This window comes from Neophocaena asiaeorientalis, unplaced genomic scaffold (genome assembly GCF_003031525.2).
Source record: "Neophocaena asiaeorientalis asiaeorientalis breed wild unplaced genomic scaffold, Neophocaena_asiaeorientalis_V1.1 scaffold448, whole genome shotgun sequence".
Classification (NCBI taxonomy): domain Eukaryota; kingdom Metazoa; phylum Chordata; class Mammalia; order Artiodactyla; family Phocoenidae; genus Neophocaena; species Neophocaena asiaeorientalis.
Genome location: NW_020174920.1, coordinates 1,400,827 through 1,419,093, shown reverse-complemented (window position 1 = coordinate 1,419,093; position 18,267 = coordinate 1,400,827). Strand labels below are relative to the sequence as shown.

General features: G+C 39.9%; 1 protein-coding gene across 1 annotated transcript in view; it reads right to left on the bottom strand.

Annotated features, from left to right (window-relative positions):
- Positions 1-18,267, bottom strand: part of DMD (dystrophin) — a 1,279,715-nt gene that overhangs the window by 8,139 nt on the left and 1,253,309 nt on the right. Inside the window, exon 50 of the mRNA XM_024760455.1 lies at positions 7,357-7,449. Coding sequence (XP_024616223.1) covers positions 7,357-7,449 — 93 coding nt within the window. The remainder of the gene's footprint in view (positions 1-7,356; positions 7,450-18,267) is intronic.

Below are 18,267 nucleotides of genomic sequence, written 5' to 3'. Positions count from 1 at the left end.
ATTCTTTTTCAGATTCTTTTCCCTGATAGGTTATTACAAAATATTGAGTGTAGTTCCCTGTGCTATACGGTAGGTCCTTGACTGGGGTCTATCTTTAAAACCTCAGAACCTTAGGAAGGACAGCGTTGTTAGAAAGCAATGCGATTTTAGCTTTAGAATGTAATTACGGTTCCTAGAATGATAAAGGTTATGTACCTTTATTAATTCTTCAACAAGGCCTGTTCAGAGCTCAGTATCAACTGGTCACTGTTGAAGATGAAGCAAATGATTTGGGTTTTATTTCAGGTACTTCTTCAGAAACCATGTTTTCTGGAAAATGGACCTCCCAGAGCTATGTGATCCCTGACCTCCTTCAAAAGTCTCCCTCGCCACTTGGGTTCCAGTGCTCATCAGCATAGTACGAAGGGAGGTCCGCTTCTTGTTTCAAAAGAGTTAAATGTTTTCTACTTGTATCAGAAATACTTTCTACGCTGACAAAATAGAGGCTCGCTGGTTGCACCATTAAAAACAAATTCTTTACCAATAAATAGAGTACCAAATAAAAGTTTTACGTGAAAAACACATTCTTTGGAAATGAGTCTCCTTAGACCTTCAGTTAGGGGGTCCATCTGGCAATGCAGTATGCTGTCAGGAAATGAATCAAGAGAAACAGGAAGTGTGCTGGGGAGTCCTGAGTCTAAAGAAAGGGCTTGGTCAGGTCTGGAGAAGTCTCATTTCCTCAGGCAGTACGAACTTGAGAGGATTGGCTGTAATTCATTATTCACAGTCAGAATCGCAGGACGTTACTGTTTCTGGGTATCTTTATGAGCTTCTTTATCTCAGTTCACTGACTTTTTTAAGAAGTTAAGGACTAATGAGTCCCTTTTTAGGACTTCTGTTTCATTACAAGTGAAAGAAGATTGAAATGGCTATACTTTATTGAAAATGCAGGATCTTTTGGTGAAGACGGATATAAACGCATAAATCAATTCAAAAGCACAGTTTTCTTGAGCTGAAAGTTGATCAGCACTGAAATCTGTGACTGTATATATGTGATGAGCTAGAGTGGACAACAATTTAATGATGTAAAGTCGGGGTTGGCACATTTTCTCTGTAAAGGGCCAGATAGTTAAATACTTCGGGCTTTGCCAGTCACACAGTCTCCGTAGCGGCTCTTCACAACTACCCTGCCACAACTACTCTGCCCTTAGAGTGAGAAAGCCCCCCGTAGACAATATGTAAATAAATGGGGGTGGCTGTGTTATGATGGAACCTTATTTATAAAGATTTGGCCCGTGGACTGCAGTTTGCCGGCCCCTGGTGTAAAGGAGCAACAGCTCAAATCCTTTCTGGAAGCCGAGAGGAAAGGGAAGGGAGCCTGCAAGGGGGGCCGGGATGCTTCCATCTGTCTTTGTTCTTTATGTTGCTTTTCCGTAAAAGAGTCACAGACAAGACTTGAATTTTAGAAGATGGCAGGTTTTGCAAAGCCGTTGGCTTTCTAATTCAGAGGCATTTAACAGAATGTATGTGGCCTTATTTAGGAGGGGAGAGTATGAGAGGGAGAGGATGGCATGGGCTGTTGGGGATAAAAATAATGTGGCACAGGTCAGCAGGTAAGAGATTATACGGGCAGCGGCAATACCCGCGTAACAGTGCTAACTGCTTCCTGAGTTCTCTTACCTGCACTAAGAGCTCATCTTGGATCCTATCATTAATCAATGTACAGTGGCACCTAATTTTTACAGAGACCGATACCGTACCCCTCACTAGCGAAGCGTTTTCTTTCAGGAATGCACACGCGTCGAACAGACTCTTAGTTAGACTGCTAAATGATCAGAGACGTATGGACACATCGCTTAAAGAGTTGATTTTAAAACGATGGTTGTTGTTCGTTCTACCCATGTAGCCTCCCTACAGAATAATGGTGGAGATTTCGAAAGTGTCCTGTGGTAGATAATGCCTTTTATTACAGTGGAATTCAACTTCTACATCTATTTTTAGACAGAGGGGGAGATTATATAGGTAGATGAAACAGGTTAGATCGAAATTGGCTAACATTCTGTGTTTAATGTACACCAAGGCCCTCAAGCTCCTCAGGTGGTTGTGAATAACTAACGAGAGCTAGAGATTCATCAGAAAAGGTAGGCTCGCAAAGCTAAACAGGCACACATTCACGCCTTGAACTCCCTGCGGTTTATAGTGGCTACGAGGCAGGCTACTGCTGGCTATCACTTGATCACTAAGCGGAGAAGCGTGCAGCCTCCTTTATTAATTTGTATAACAGTTTAGCAAGGCCATCAAGGTAAGAGCTGAAGCCTAGAAGCCTAATTGAACCTGCTGAAGAGCCATGAACGAGGCTCTTCACTTCTTTGGGCATCCAGGTACTTCTAGTGGAAATGAAAGGTGAAGATTAGCTGATACCTGAAGACTTAGCACTGAGTCAAAAATTGTGGGAAAGGGTAACAAAAAAGTTGTGAATTTAAAGTACACAAGACCTCCCCTATCTATATGCTTTATATTTATGAAAAACATAATATTGAAAAAACGTCTTTTTCTCTGTGGGCGATTATCTAGCAGGGTTAAGTAAACCAGGAGGTGGTATTTAATAGCACGTTTCCACTAAATGTCAGACCTCTGGCTCTAACATCTGTTTTAAGTTACTAAAACAGCTGTCGAACCGAAACAGCTGTAGCAAGCATGAACTTCATTTTTCGTTAACACCAACAATGGGAACGTGGATGCAGACTTAGATGGAAAATACAGTGTTCTCTAAGATACTAGCAAGGTCTTGGCAGAAACTTCCGTGGTAAAACTTTTAAAATATAATTTCTGTCAAAAAGGTATTCACCAAAAAAAAAATCCAGTGTCATTATAAATAAAAATAATCAAATAATAGTAACAGCAAACTGAAAAAAAAAATTCACCTGGGCATGGAAAACTGAGATCAGTTAGATCAGTATTTTTAAACAACTGGATCAGAAAATCAATATAGTGGGTTGCAACCAGCATTTTATTTTTAAAGAAAACAGAGAAACAGTGCGAATTATACGTAGCAAAGAAAGTATCGTTTCATGAAACTTCTGATCTTTGTATGTATACGTGACTATATACATATGTGTGGTGTGTATATGGTGGGTACATACATATTTGTGTGTACATACACATGCAAATAACTTGTTTTATATCTTTACCCCGGTTTAAGACGTAAAATGTTTCTCTTATTATGGATAATGGTCAGAAAAGGTCAAAAGCCACGGTTTTGAACATCAAAGATATTAAGATGAACTTTCAAGACCCTTCCAATTTGGGAGAGTCTCTAATCCTGAGATGTTAAGAATCTCAAGATTTTTGGCTGAATATCAACTTAACATACCTACTGATTGGTAAGATATTCCCATTAAATCCTACTATATATATATATATATATACACATATATATGTATATATATATATATGTATATATATATATTCTCCATTCTTTCAAAATGAATAAATGCCTTTAGTTAGAAATAAAGCATCCAAAAAACCACTGTTGAAAAATTTTTATTTTTTGTGGGGAAGCAGAGAAGAACAGCTTTATTGCAGGGCGCCAGCAAGGAGTCCGGGGCAGCTACTGCTTAAAAGACCCTGAAACTCCCCGAAGGCTTTCAGGGAAGGGTTTATGAAGACAGTGTGAGGCAGGGGGTTGTGGGGTGTGTGACCAGCTCATGAACACTCTTCTGACTGGTCGGTGGTGAGGTAATTGGGAGTCGGCATCTTCAAGCTCGTTCCAGCCCGTCTGGGGTCTACGTGCTTGAAAAACCACTTTTTAGAGTGCATCGACGATCAGCCTATTTTTACAACGACAAGACTTTTGATCCATCTAAATGTATGGAGAAATAGGTGTGACATTGTGATTTATGAGAGGAAATATATATTTAGTCTTCGCCCCCCTTCCAGGCACAGGGCTCCTAAAACCCTTGGAATGTCCTGTGATGAGCAGCAGCGAGGTGTCTTTTGTTACGTTACCAAGGTGACTTCTGGAAAGCACCTAAGGATGGGGGCTGCTTGCCAGGGGAGCCAACCAAGTGATCAGAGGGTTGGAACTTTTCACTCCTACCCCCTGATGTCCAGGGAGAGGAGAGGGGCTGGAGATTGAGTTCAGTCACCAGTGGCCAATGATTTAATCGTTCATGCCTACGTAATGAAGCCTCCTTATAAACCCAAAAGGACAGGGTTAGGAGAGCTTCCGGGCTGGTGAACACGTGGAGATGTGGTGAGAGTGGTGTGCCCAGAGAGGGCGTGGAAGCTCTGCACCCTTTCCCCATGCCTTGCCCTACGCATCCCATCCATCTGGCTGTTTCTGAGTTAGACCCTTTTATAAGAAACCAGTGATCTAGTAAGTAAAACGTCTCTCTGAGTTCTGTGCCCTGCTCGAGCAAATTGATTGAACCCAAAGAGGGGGTTGTTGGAATCTCTAGTCTACAGCCAGTGGGTCAGAAGCCCAGCTAACAACCTGGAGTTAAGATTGGCATTCTGAAGTAGGAGGGGAGGGGCAGCCCTGTGGGACTGAGATCTTAACCGGTGGAATCGGATCCTGTCTCTGGGTAGACAGAGTCAGAATCGAGGTGAATTGTAGGACAGCCAGCTGGTATATGAGAATTGTTCGGTGGTGTGGGAAAAGAACCCCACACATTGGAATTGGGTGCAGAATCATAAGGGGCCTACGATAAGGTATAATTTGGTAGGAAGTAGAAGAGAAAGTGTCAAGGTCACAGCATCACAGGAAGACCAGCCAGCTCTTCTAGCACCTTATCTACTCTCGTCATGTGGATGTTGTTTGTTTGTTTAGTTGATTGTTTTCTTCAGGAAAATGAATGAATTCTCTCGGGCCACCAGGGTACTACTGAGTAAGTAGGAACTTGGTTAATGCAGCGGGTATCAGACAGATCCTGCTTATCCCCTATTTGAGAACTCAAAGTAGCACTCAGGGGATGATACGCTTCCATAAGCACTAACTTCGTAAACACTACCCAGGGGGCCTGAACAGAGTTTCCTGGGTGCTCCATATAAGTAAATTAACATCAGACAAGTAAATACAACATCAGAGAGGCTGACTGCCAAATACCATGTCAGAGGAGGTATACTTTCGATCTTTCATACCCATGTGGTATCTAGCTTCAAGGAGTCTAGGAGGGGGATGCCGGGAGAGGGTGCAAAGATCTCACCTTCAGATGATTAGGATGGCCCAGAGACCCAGTACAGAAAAGCTGCCGCTGGGGAAACAGAGCCGTGAGCCCTGCTGTGGCCTCTCCTCTGATACTCTAGTTGTTCAGATGTGAAAGAAATGCCCAGGGCTGCCACTGACTTCCCACAGAGCGGGTAAACAACCTTTCGGGTCGAGGAGCAGGGAGGAGGCGCGTGTCTATGACCTTCAAGGGGAAGCTTGGGGTCAGTGAAATGTGTGTGAGATGCGGGGCCCAAAGTTCTGGCCCCATGAGTAGCTGTGTGATCTTGAGGAAGACACTTGCTCTGCTTGAGGCTAAGCCATTCCTATTTATCTAGAAGGGGGGTTTCTAGGATTCTCTCACGTCACAGACGTCTCCATTACAGCAGTAATACTACCGTGCGGTGGTATGAACTTCTCGGGAAGGCTGCATCCCCAACTGACCGTAAGCACCTTGACGGCAAAGAACTTGGCATTTCTACTTTGCATCCCTGACACCTCCGCTGGTACATAGTAGGTGCTAGCGAAAGCTGGCAGGATCAAGGTGAATGTGTTTGATTTACGTCAAACCAGCATGTGGTCTTCTCATTATGAATCATGGCATTTTGGGAGAGGAGGCAGTGAAGATAGGATGGAGAAGAGGCTGGCAGGTGTGGGATAAGGAGGTGGGTGGAAGACAGAAGACTTTTATCTGTTAAAATCAACACATCAGAGGCGCTCAGCGGTGAAAAGATGGCTGGTGCAGACATTTAAAATTAGCTTCCCCTGACGGTTCCTTAGCAACGCTCTATCAGAACATTATTGCTTTTAATGTGCACCACACAACGTTCACTCGCACGTGAAATAGCTGACACTGAACAAAAAGATGGGAACAACGCAGGACTCAAAACAGCCTCCTCATTGCCCTTACGGAGAGGAGCAAACAGCCAGATTCTCGGCCGCCCTTCCCTCCCTGGCAGCCCGTTAGGGGTGCCGATCACGGGCCGCAAAGCCTTGTGCTTCCCCCCCACCCTTGGTTCTCTAGCATATCCCTCTGCTTGCTCACAGGTGACTGCTGCCATTCTCTTTTTAATTGAAGTATAACTGACATACACCATTATGTTAGTGTCAGGTGTACAACCTAGTGATTTGACATTTGTATGCACTGTGACATGATCACCCGATAGGTCTATTTACCATCTGTCCCCATACAAATGTACAGTGTTTCTTCTCTTGTGATGAGAACTCTGAAGATTTTCTTTCTTAGCAACTTGCACACTTGGAATACAATATTATTGAGTCGAGCGCCCATGCTGTCTGCCATTCTTTTTATTCACTGAAGGGGGTGGGTCAGTGACCTGTTTTATGTTAGGGCAGCGAACCACTAGAAAGAGTCCAAAACACTAACAGTAGCAGCAAAGTAGCTCCTTGGATGAAGTAAGGCATCTGAAGCTCATACTGGCTGGTAGGAAAATTCAGTGCGGTAAAATGCTGTATTTTTGGTATGAGGGGCAAAATATTCAAAGTCAAAGTGATGGGAAAAAATAATTTTAATGTTCAATGATAATAATATTCAGCTATATTAACATTTAAATTAGATAATATTAGTGTCTTTCTTGGTGAAAATTGTATTCTATCTATGCAAGTGAAAAAAGTAACGAACTAGTACACAGAGATTTAATTGTACTTGTGTGTAAGTGATGGGGTAAGACACAGTTTTCAAATATACATAAAAGGCGTGAGATTGCAAGCCCGAGTTCCCACCACCACTGTACGCTAGGCCTCTCGCAGACCTCGCTGTATCACGTGGCAGCGGTACGTCCCTGGCAAAGGCACCATCAGGGCATTAGTTTCCTCGTCTGTAAAAGTCACTTAATAACTGCTCTTAAGTAAAAGCTATCTCATAATTAACTCTTCAGACTAATGTGCCAAGCAAGGAAGATATGGATACTTTATAAACATAAGTTGCTATTCTTATTTCTAGAAACACCTTGATCGCACAGGTATTTGAACTGGAAATGCTCCAAACCAGAAATTCACACTCGAAGACAAAATCTTCTCCCAGTGACCCGAAACTGGCATTCTGTCAGCACCTGTTTATGTAAACGTGGAAACTACACATGCTAGTTGGGTATGGAAACGAGTGGCCTACTTCCAGGAAGTCTGAGTGACTTCTGGGTACTGGCGCTTACCTCTCGAACTAGGGAAGGAGTTGTTGAGTTGCTCCATCACTTCTTCTAACCCTGTGCTTGTGTCCTGGGGAGGACTGAGAAGATCTTCCTCGCCTTAATGAAAGCAAACACAAACAACGGCAAATTACACTTGAGAAAATACAGATACCAGAGAAAAGGTTCATGACGCCATTTAAAAATCCATTATTAATTCATTTTCACTCCTTCACCAATAACATAAATACAAATAACCCCTCAAGCTTAATAAGTAGGGAACAGTTCCTTCACGGGAAAAAGAATCTCATGCACGGATTTATCTACGTCATTATCTTTGGAAAAGAAAACTGTGTATCTGCTTAGAAGTTAAAGTTGCCCTAAGTTTCTTATGCCCCGTTAACAAACGTGAAATGTTTTTCTTTGTAATAAAAGATGATTATCGCACACTTGCAGCGTGTCTCTTCAACACAAGAGAAGCACGTGACATTTTGCATTCACTTTAGGAAGGTAAGGAGTGGAGGCACTGAGGTATTTTTTCCATTCCTTACTGTGACATTTAACAAGAAATACAGAGAAAACTCAAGTACCTTTAAAGTCCAATGTAATAGGGAGAAATAAAAGTTGTATGTGCCCTACACAGGAAATGAAATATTGATATTCTAAGGACAGTGTATATGGACATACTGGGAAGTTATGTTCCTTTCCTATTTGTTCCGTGGGGTTACTTCTTCATAATTATGTTTTTAGAGGCTTACAAAGGGAAACTTTTTAACAAAAATTTTGAGCATTTGTTTATGTGAGGAGAGAAGGATGATTTGGAAGGAAGGGAGTTTAGGGATGGATGGTTTTCTTCTGGGGATGGGAGTCTCCTTGTAGGTTTTGTTGATCTGTGTCTCGACTGTTTACTCATGTGTCAAAGAAGTACACCTCAAACAGCATGTGCAGTAAGGGAGAAATTTCTTAAGTGCAAACAGAATTGTTTTGAACTTCCTTTGAAACTAATTTTTCACAGCATTCACTCTTCCAACAGTGAAAATAACTTCTTTTCAAGCTCTGTTTGTTGAGCACATTGTCACTTGCATGTAAAACAAGACGTTGCTTCAGCAGATCAACAAAAATATACACGCTTAAGGGGTTGACAACCTCTGGTTCACATGTGACTTGAAAATGACTGGGGAGCCAGTGATGTAATGACTTAATAAATATGCCTGGCGTTTCCTTTGGTCTATGCCACTTGGATTTTCATCTCTGATTATAATCCCGCATTTATTACCAAGTGTTCATCCTTCTTTCTTAAAGCACAAGCTAAAAGAATCCTTGGCAGTGCTCACCATTTCGACGAAATCCTATCCTAGGTGGATGTGAGGCTGTATACCATTATTAGAAAGGAGGGCTAAGGACCTGGGGTAGACAGAACCCCTCTGATTCTGTGAGTCTCCTGGTAACATACCATAGGAACCCTCTTTGAAGTACTAAGGACAGGAAATGATTGCTATTCAGGTTATAAGGCGAAAAGGAAGTTCGATTATCTATCTATCCATCCACATGCACATACTACTTGCTGATATTTATGCCTTTAGAAATGAAAAAATGAAATGCAGCATCTTTAGTTTCTTTTTGCCTGTGGGTTTTTAAATTTTATTTATTTATTTATTTATTTAATTTATTTATTTTTGGCTGCGCTGGGTCTTCGTTGCTGCGTGCAGGCTTCCTCTAGTTGCAGCGAGCAGGGGCTACTCTTCGCTGTGGTGCGTGGGCTTCTCATCGCGGTGCCTTCTCTTGTTGCGAGCACGCGCTCTAGGTGCGTGGGCTTCAGTAGTTGTGGCACGCGGGCTTAGTTGCTCCCCGGCATGCGGTAACTTCCCGGACCAGGGCTCCAACCCGTGTCCCCTGAATTGGCAGGCAGATTCTTAACCACTGTGCCACCAGGGAAGCCCCTTGCCCGTGGTTTTAAACTACCATCATCTGGAAAGGATGGAATGAATGAAATATTGCCAGAAGGAACAGGATGCTGACAGCTGCAGGGTTGATTACATTTCTGTTCCGTTACCAATGCAAAATTTTGCCGAATTGGGGAACACGAGGCATCTTTAATGGTGTCAAGTCCACTTTAGTGACAGTATGCCTTCTAGAATAAATTGGAACCAACAGAGACACTCATGAGCGATGATGTTAATATTTCTGACAGTTTAATCAGCTCATACTGGAGCTCTAGGAACTCAACTGTACTGTCTTAAGGTTTAGGTACAGTTCAGTGAAGTGACTGACATTCTTCTGCCTGAATTACTTCAAGGATCAAAAAGAGGTATAAACCTAATGATGTCAACCGGTCATAACTATCAGCTGTGAGTCTCAAATGCAAGTGTCCAAGTACAAATGGAAACTTGGCTTCTTTGTTTTACTGGAAACTTTCATGGCGGTTTCATGTATCCATTCAAACAGTTTTTGAGGGCCTATTACATCGTAGGTAGAAAATAAACAAGTGAAGTATAATCTTCTTTTCTCAAGATTTTCACAGTTAAAACTCCTTTGGGTTTAACTAATCTCCTTTAAAAGTGGAAATCAGAATTATCACGTATATGCGTGAGTAAGAAGTGAATCAACCACTGAAAAATGCTTACGGCCTAAGATTTTCTGTGTCAGATTATACTGGAAAAGTGAAAACCGCTAAATGACACCTGAAATTAAAGTAATGCCACCAGGCTATTCAATACTGAGCCAGATTTTAAATGTTAAAAAAAAAGCCATAGACATTTCAAAACAGATTTATTTATATATTCAAGTGCTTATCAAAAGCCAACTATGTGCCAGGCAATGTTCTGAGTACTGGGATTATAGCAATACACAACCAAAAAGCCCTGGCTCCATGGAATTCACGTCCTCATGGAGGCACTCAGGCCTCAGAAAAGAGGGTTAGGGAGGGGCAGTGAGGAAGACTCTTCAGAAAGGGGAGTCTAAGAAGCCCTCGTTAATAAGGGGCAGATGAGCCAAAATGTTAGGGACTTGAGGCTGGGAGCCACGTAGATATTTGAAGGAAGAGTGCATGAGACAGAGGGAATAGGAAATGCAGACTCTGAGAGAGGAGTGTGATTGGCTTGCTCACAGAAGAGCAAGAAGAAGGCCAGTACATACAAAGTAAAGTGACCGAGTGTTGGGGGGAACGTGCTTCTCTGGCTCAGGAATTTAGACGTGGTCACGTAACCTGCTTTGGCCAGTGGAATGTTAGATATGACATAAGCAGAGCCTTGTAACGTCCTTAAGTGGTTGGGCTTGCTTTCTTGTGCTTATGTGCCATAAGAAGTACGTGGTCCAGTGGTCTTCTGACCCAAGGGGGATGAGAGACATGTGGAACAGACTTGACCCCAACCCACAACTTGGAGTCCAGCCTAGTTGAGCTCCAGCACAACTCCAATCAACCAACAAGACGGCATGAGTGAAAAATATGTAACTTGAGAATTTTCCGATTATTTTGTTACAAAGCAATAGCTGATTGATATACTCCGTTTTAAGGCATCGAACTAGCAAGATACCAATATTTATGGGTTATCTAATCATATGCTGATATGTGGCTATAACATTATAGGCGGCCCAAAAATGTTGACTCTAACAGTACTGGTGACCACAAGCCTCCTCCCACACACAAAAAAAAAACCCTCAAGAAAATACTTATTGAGTCCGAACTGTGTACACTGGGAACTTGGCCAGCCCTCATCCCTACTTCACTGATCCATTGCCTGCTCAAATAGCACTGCTAATGGTTCAGGGATTTCTAACTTAGGTAATGGCAATTCTTTAGCATTAACACTTCAATTTGATTCTATTCCGAGGTGATCCCCACAGATATGCATAAAAATCCTTTTTGGATTATTGGCCCTAGTTTTCATGGTTTGTCTGAAGTTGGTCCAAAGAAATGACTGAAAAATTAAAAAAAATGAATGTTTCAAAATAAGGGAAGACGTAGTCAGAGTTAAAATAGCACTCTGATATAGCATCATATGATAGACACTGCTGACGTGAAGGAAAAAGGAGACGGCTCGATTTAATCTGAGATCAAAGAAGTGAAATGGTTTGCTATAGGCAAGATATTCTTTAATTCTTCTGAAACTCACCACGGTTTTAGGCTTTCTAGACGGGATGATATCTAACTCACTTCCCTTTCCTCAATTCAAATGATGAGAAGGGTTTAACTTGCTTAAAAAGTGACTTTAGCCAGAATTGATGTAAGCTGAGACACAAGAATCCTTACACCTATGATTTTGTTTACACCCAAGCAAACTGTTTTCTCTTTATACAAAAGGAAGCTGTGTATGAGAACACTATTTCGTCTTAAAAAGGGGGCTGTGTATGAGCAAATATGCCCACCCCTATTCTTCTTTGGATTGCTTATCTAAATCATATATTTTGTTTTTAACCAGTTTCCAACTTGATGTGTGACTACTTTGTCATTCCTGCCTTTCTCTAGTTCTCCTTAAGAAAGAAAAGATCTATCCAGTACCTGATGTTTACCTTCAGTGACTTTGTGAAATTATGACTTGGGGTAGATGGTTTCAATTTTACCTAAAAATGCTGTGTTTAAGTTGTTTACTGTATTAACGGTATACAGTGATGATGTTGATTACTAGTTGGTTAGTGTTGAATAGTGATGAAAGATACTGAAATTAGTAGCTATTATTCGTTTGTAAAATTTTTATTGAGATATAATTGACATGTAACGTATTAACTTTAGATGTACAACATAATTATTTGACATAAGGATATACTGCGAATTGATTACCACAGTAAGTTAACATTCATCACCATAGTTACAAATCTTATAAAAGTTCTCGTCACAAGAATAAAAGATTTAATAATCTCTTAGCAACTTTTTTTTAGTTGAAGTTTAGCTGATTTACAGTGTTGTGTCAGTTTCAGGTGTACAGCAAAGCGATTCAGATATATATATATGTATATGTATTCTTTTTCACATTCTTTTCCATTATATATAGGTAATTACAAGGTATTGCATATACTTTCCTATGCTATACAGTAGGGCCTTGTTGTTTATCTGTTTTATATCTGTTAATCTCATACTCCTAATTTACCCCGCCCCCTTCTCCTTTGGTAACCATAAATTTGTTTTCTATGTCTGTGATTCTACTTCTGTTTTGTAAATAAGTTCATCTGTATCATATTTTTAGATGCCACGTATCAGGGATATCATATGATATTTGTCTTTCTCTGTCTGACTTAGTCCACTTAGTACGATAATCTCTAGGTCCATCCATGCTGCCATGCAACTTTTAAACATACAGTACAGTATTGTTAACTGTAGTCTCCATGCTGTACGTTATATCCCACGCAGGACTTATTTATCTTATAACTGGCATTTTGTACTTTTTGACCACCTTTGCTCATTTTGCCCAGCCCCTACCTCTGGCAACCACCAGTCTGTTCTCTGCACCATTTTTCATTCGCACTAAAACTGTGCACAAGGGTTCCCCCCTTTTCTTCATGTTCTCACCAACCCTTGTCATGTCTTGTCTCTTTGATAACGGCCAAACAGATGTGAGGTGCTATCTCATTGTGGTTTGGATTTGCATTTCCCTGATGAGGAGTGTGATGTCCAGCACCTTTTCATGTACCTGTTGGCCAGTGGTATATCTTTGGTAAAATGTCTAATTGATCTTCTCATTTTTTAATCAGATTGTTTTTTCTCTTGAGTTGTATGAGTTCTTTATACATTCTGAATATTATCTCCATATAAGATATATGATTTGCAAATATTTTCTCCCATTCTGTCTTTTCATTTCTCGATGGTTCTGTCTGCCGTACAGAAGCTTTTTATTTGATGTAGTCAGATTGTTTTTGCTTTTGTTGCCTTTGCTTTCGGTGTGAACTCAAAGAGTCATCACCAAGACTGATATCAGGGAGCTGACCCCCTATGTTTTCTTCTAGGAGTTTCATGGTTTCAGGTCTTACATTCAAGTCTTTAATCCATTTTGAATTGATTTTCATGTACGGTGTAAGACAGTGGTCCCATTTCATTCTTTTGTATGTGGCTGTGCAGTTTTCCCAACACCATTTACTGAAGAGACTATTCTTTTCGTATTGTATGTTTTTAGCTTGTTTGTTGTAAATTAATTGACCATATGTGTGAGGGTTTATTTATAGGCCCTCTATTCTGTTCTGTGGATCTATGTGTCTGTTTTTATGCCAATGCCATACCATTTTGACTACTATGGCTTTGTAATACAGTATGAAATCAGGGAGCATGAGTCCTCCTGCTTTGCTCTTCTTTCTCAAGATTGCTTTGGCTCTTCGGGGTCTTTTTTTTTTTTTTTGTGGTTCCATACAAATTTTAGGATTTTTTGTTCTATTTCTGTGAAAAATGCCATTGGAATTTTGATTGGGATTGCACTGAATCTGTAGATTGCTTGGGGGTAGTATGGACATTTTAACAATATTAATTCTTCCAGTCAATGAGCATGAAATACCTTTCCATTTGTTTGCATCTTCTTCAACTTCTTTCATCACTGTCTTACTTATGGTTTTTAGTGTACAGGTCTTTCACCGCCTTAAATTTATTCCTAGGTATTTTATTCTTTTTGATGCAATCGTAAGTGGAATTATTTTCTTAATTTCTCTTTGTCGCAGTTTGTCATTAGTGTGTAAAAATGCAACAGATTTTTTTGTATATTGAGTTTTTATCCTGCAACTTCACTAAATTCATTGAGCTCTAACAGTTTTTTGGTAGAGTCTTCCAGGTTTTCTATGTATGTTATCATGTCATTTGCAAATAGAGATAAATTTACTACGTTCTTTCTGATTTGTGGGCCTTTTATTCTTTTTCTCACCCAGTTATGCTGGCTGGGACTTTCAGCACTATACTGAACAAAAGCGGCAAGAGTAGGCACCCTGGTCTTCTGATCTTAGCAGAAAAGCTTTCAGCTTTTTAGCAGAAAAGCTTTCAGCTTTTCACCACTGAATGTGATGTTAGCTGTGGGCTCGTCATACGTGGCCTTCGTTATGTTGACATATGTTCCCTCTGTGCCCACTCTGTTGAGAGTTTTTATCATGAATGGATGTTGAATTTTGCCAAATGCTTTTTCTTCATCTATTGGGATGATCATATGATTTTTCTTTCATTCTGTTAATGTGGTATATTTATTCATTTGTATATGTTGAACCACCCATGCAACCCAGGGATAAATCCCACTTGGTCATGGCGTATGATCCTTTTAATGTACTGTCGAATTTGGCTTGCTAATATTTTGTTGAGAATTTTTGCATCTGTATTCATTAGATGTTGGTCTATAGTTTTGTTGTAGTGTCCTCGTCTGGGTTTGGTAGCAAAGTGTAACGCTGGCCTTGTAAAATAATTTTGGGGGTGTGATTTCCTCTTCAATTTTTTGAAATTGGTAAATGTTTGAGAAGGATTCGTGTTCTTTTTTAAATGTTTGGTAGAATTTGCCAGAGAAACCATCTGATTCTGGGCTTTTTTGGGGGGGGGCGGGGGGGACTTTTGATTATAGATTCAATCTCCTTTCTCATTGTTGGTCTGTTCAGAGTTTGTTTCTTCATGATTCAGTCTTGGCAGGTTGTATGTTTCTAGGAATTTATCCATTTCTTCCAGATTATCCAACTTGTTGGCATATAATTGTTTTCAGTAGTCTTATGATCCTTTGTATTTCTGTGGTATAAGTTGTACTCATCTCTTCATACATTTCTGATTTTGAGTCCTCTCTCTTTTTCTCTTGGCGAGTTTGTCTAAAGGTCTATTTTGTTTATCTTTTCAAAAAGAAAAAAAAAGCGCTTCGTTTCATTGATCTTTTCCATTATCTTTTCCATCTCTATTTCATTTATGTCGGCACTGATCTTTCTTTCCTTCCATTAACTTTGGACTTTGTTCTTCTTTTTCTAGTTCCTTGAGGTGTAAAGTTAGGTTGGTTGTTTGAGACCTTTTTGTTTCTTGATGCAGGCATTTACCTGTATGAACTTCCCTCTCAGAACTGCTTTGCTGCATCCTGTAACTTCCGTTATGTTGCATTTCCATTTTCATTTGTCTCAAGGTAGTTTTTGATTTCTCCTTTGATTTCTTCATCAGTCCATTTGTGGTGTGTACAGTAACACACTGGTATGTTATTAAATATTCCCATATTTGTGAATTGTCCAGTTTTCTTCTTGAGATTGATTTTTGGTTTCATAACACTGTGGTCAGAAAAGATGCTCGATATGATCTCAATCTTCTTAAATTTACTGAGACTTGTTTTGTGGCCCAATATATGATCTATCCTAGAGCATATTCCATCCTAGAGAATGTTCCATGTACACTTAAGAATGTACTCTGCTGTGTTTGGATGGAGTGTTCTGTATGTATGTTAAGTTCATCTGACATAACATATGGTCCCATGCTTCCTTATTGATTTTCTGTCTGGATAACCTATCCATTGATGTACGTGAGGTATGGTTAAATCCCCTACTATTATTGTATTGCTATCTGTTTTTCCCTTTAGGTCTCTTAATATTTGCTTCATATGTTTAGGTGCCCCTACGTTGGGTGAATAAATACTTAAAAATGTTATAGCCTCTTACTGGAATGACCTCTTTACCATTGTCGTAATGCCCTTCTTTGGGTCTTATTTTAGTCGTCGTTTCAAAGTCTATTTTGTTTGATGTAAGTGTAGCTACCCCGGGTTTCTTTACATCTTTACATCTGAAGTGACTTTTTTATAGGCCACCAAGGGCTAGGTCTTGTTTCTGTTGTTGTTTTGTTTGTTTTTGTTGGAAAAGATTTCTGTTAAATTTCAAAGTTACAGAAAAATTCCAGTAGTAAACTAGACTCCTAATATACCCTTTACCTTGATTCACCAAGTGTTAATGTTGCCATATTTGCTTTGTTTCTCTCTCTAGACACATAGATTTGTTACTGTTGTTGTCATTATTGCTGACCCATTTCAGTGTAAGGTTCAGGTCCATGACTCTTTCTCTAAGTACTTCACCATTATGTCCTTGAACCCTTATCTTATGGAGCCACATCGCACTATATATCATCTAATTTGTAGCCTGTATTTAAATTTCACCAATTGCCTTAATAATTCATAATGTCTTTTATAACTATAACCATATATGTGCACATGTATATAGTCCACCCCCACCCCGGAACCTAGGGTCATATGTTGCATTTGTCTTGTGTCTTTCCTTTCCTTTTGTTTTGTTTTAAGTATAGCTGATTTACAATGTTGTGTTAATTTCTGCTGTACAGCAAAGTGACTCAGTTATACATATATATATATATTTAATATTCTTTTCCATTATGGTTCATCATAGGATATTGAATATAGTTCTCTGTGCTATACAGTAGGACCTTGTTGTTTATCTATTCTGTGTATAATAGCTTACATCTGCTAACCCCAACCTCCCACTCCATTCCTCCACCAACCTCCTCCCCCTTGGCAACCACAAGTCTCTTCCCTGTGTCCGTGAGTCTGTGTTTCTCAGATAGGTTCCTTTGTGTTGTATTTTAGTTTCCACATTTAAGTGATATCATATGGTATTTGTCTTTCTCTTTCTGACTTCACTTAGTATGATAATCTCTAGTTGCACCCATGTTGCTGCAAATGGCACTATTTTGTTCTTTTTTTATGGCTGAGTAGTATTCCATCGTATATATGTACCATATCTTCTTTATCCATTCCTCTGTTGATGGGCGTTTAGGTTGTTTCCATGTCTTGGCTATTGTGAAGAGTGCTGCTATGGACGCAGGGGTGCCTGTACCTTTTTAGATGAGTTTTGCATGGATATATGCCCAGGAGTGGGACTGCTGGATCATGTTCTATTTTTAGTTTTCTGAGGAACCTCTGTACTGTTCTCCATAGTGGCTGCACCACTTTACATTCCCACCAACGCTGTAGGCGGGTTCCCTTTTCTCCGTGTCTTCTCCAGCATTTGTTATCGGTAGAGTTTTCAATGATGGCCAATTCTGACTGGTGTGTGAGGCAGTATCTCATTGTAGTTTTGATTTGCATTCTCTAATAATTAGCGATGTTGAGCATCTTTCCATGTGCCTCTTGGCCGTTTGTATTTCTTTGGAGAAATGTCTATTTAGGTCTTTTGTCCATTTTTCTTTCTAAAAAATGTTTTTTATTGGGGTATAGTTGGTCTATAATGTTGTGTTAGTTTCAGGTGTACAGCAAAGTGAGTCAGTTATACGTGTACTTATATCCACTCTTTTTTTAGATTCTTTTCCCATATAGGCCATTACAGAGTACTGAGTAGAGTTCCCTGTGCTATACAGTAGGTCCTTATTAGTTATCTATTTTACATATAGTAGTGTGTATGTGTCAATCCCAATCTTCTGCCCATTTTTCAGTTGGGTTGTTTTTTTGTTGTTGAGTTGTATGAGCTGTTTGTATATTTTGGAAATTAAGCCCTTGTTGGTTGCATTATTTGCAAGTGTTTTCTCCCATTCTGTAGGTTGTCTTTTCATTTCGTTTATGGTTTCCTTTGCTGTGCAAAAGCTTGTAAGTTTGATTAGGTCCCGCTTGTTTATTTGTTTTTATTTCTATTGCCATGGGAGACTGTAGGTCTTGTTTTTTAATCCATTCAGCTGCTCCATATATTGTGATTGGAAAATTTAGTCCACTTAAATTTATTTTTGATAGGTGTGTACTTACTGCCAGTAAAAAATTGTTTGCTGGCTGTTCTGTAGTTCCTCTGTGCCTTTCTTCCTCTTGCTCTCTTCCTTTGTCAAAGATTTGATGATTGTCTGCAGTGTAAATGTTTAGATTCCTTTCTATTGTTTGTGTATAGGTTTTTGCTTTGTGGTTACTATGAGGCTCAGATCAAACATATTTATAACAATCTATTTTAAGTTGATAATACCTAACTTCGAACACATTCTAAAGCTCTACATTTTTACTCTCCTCCCTCTGTTTTATGGTTTTGATGCCACGGTTT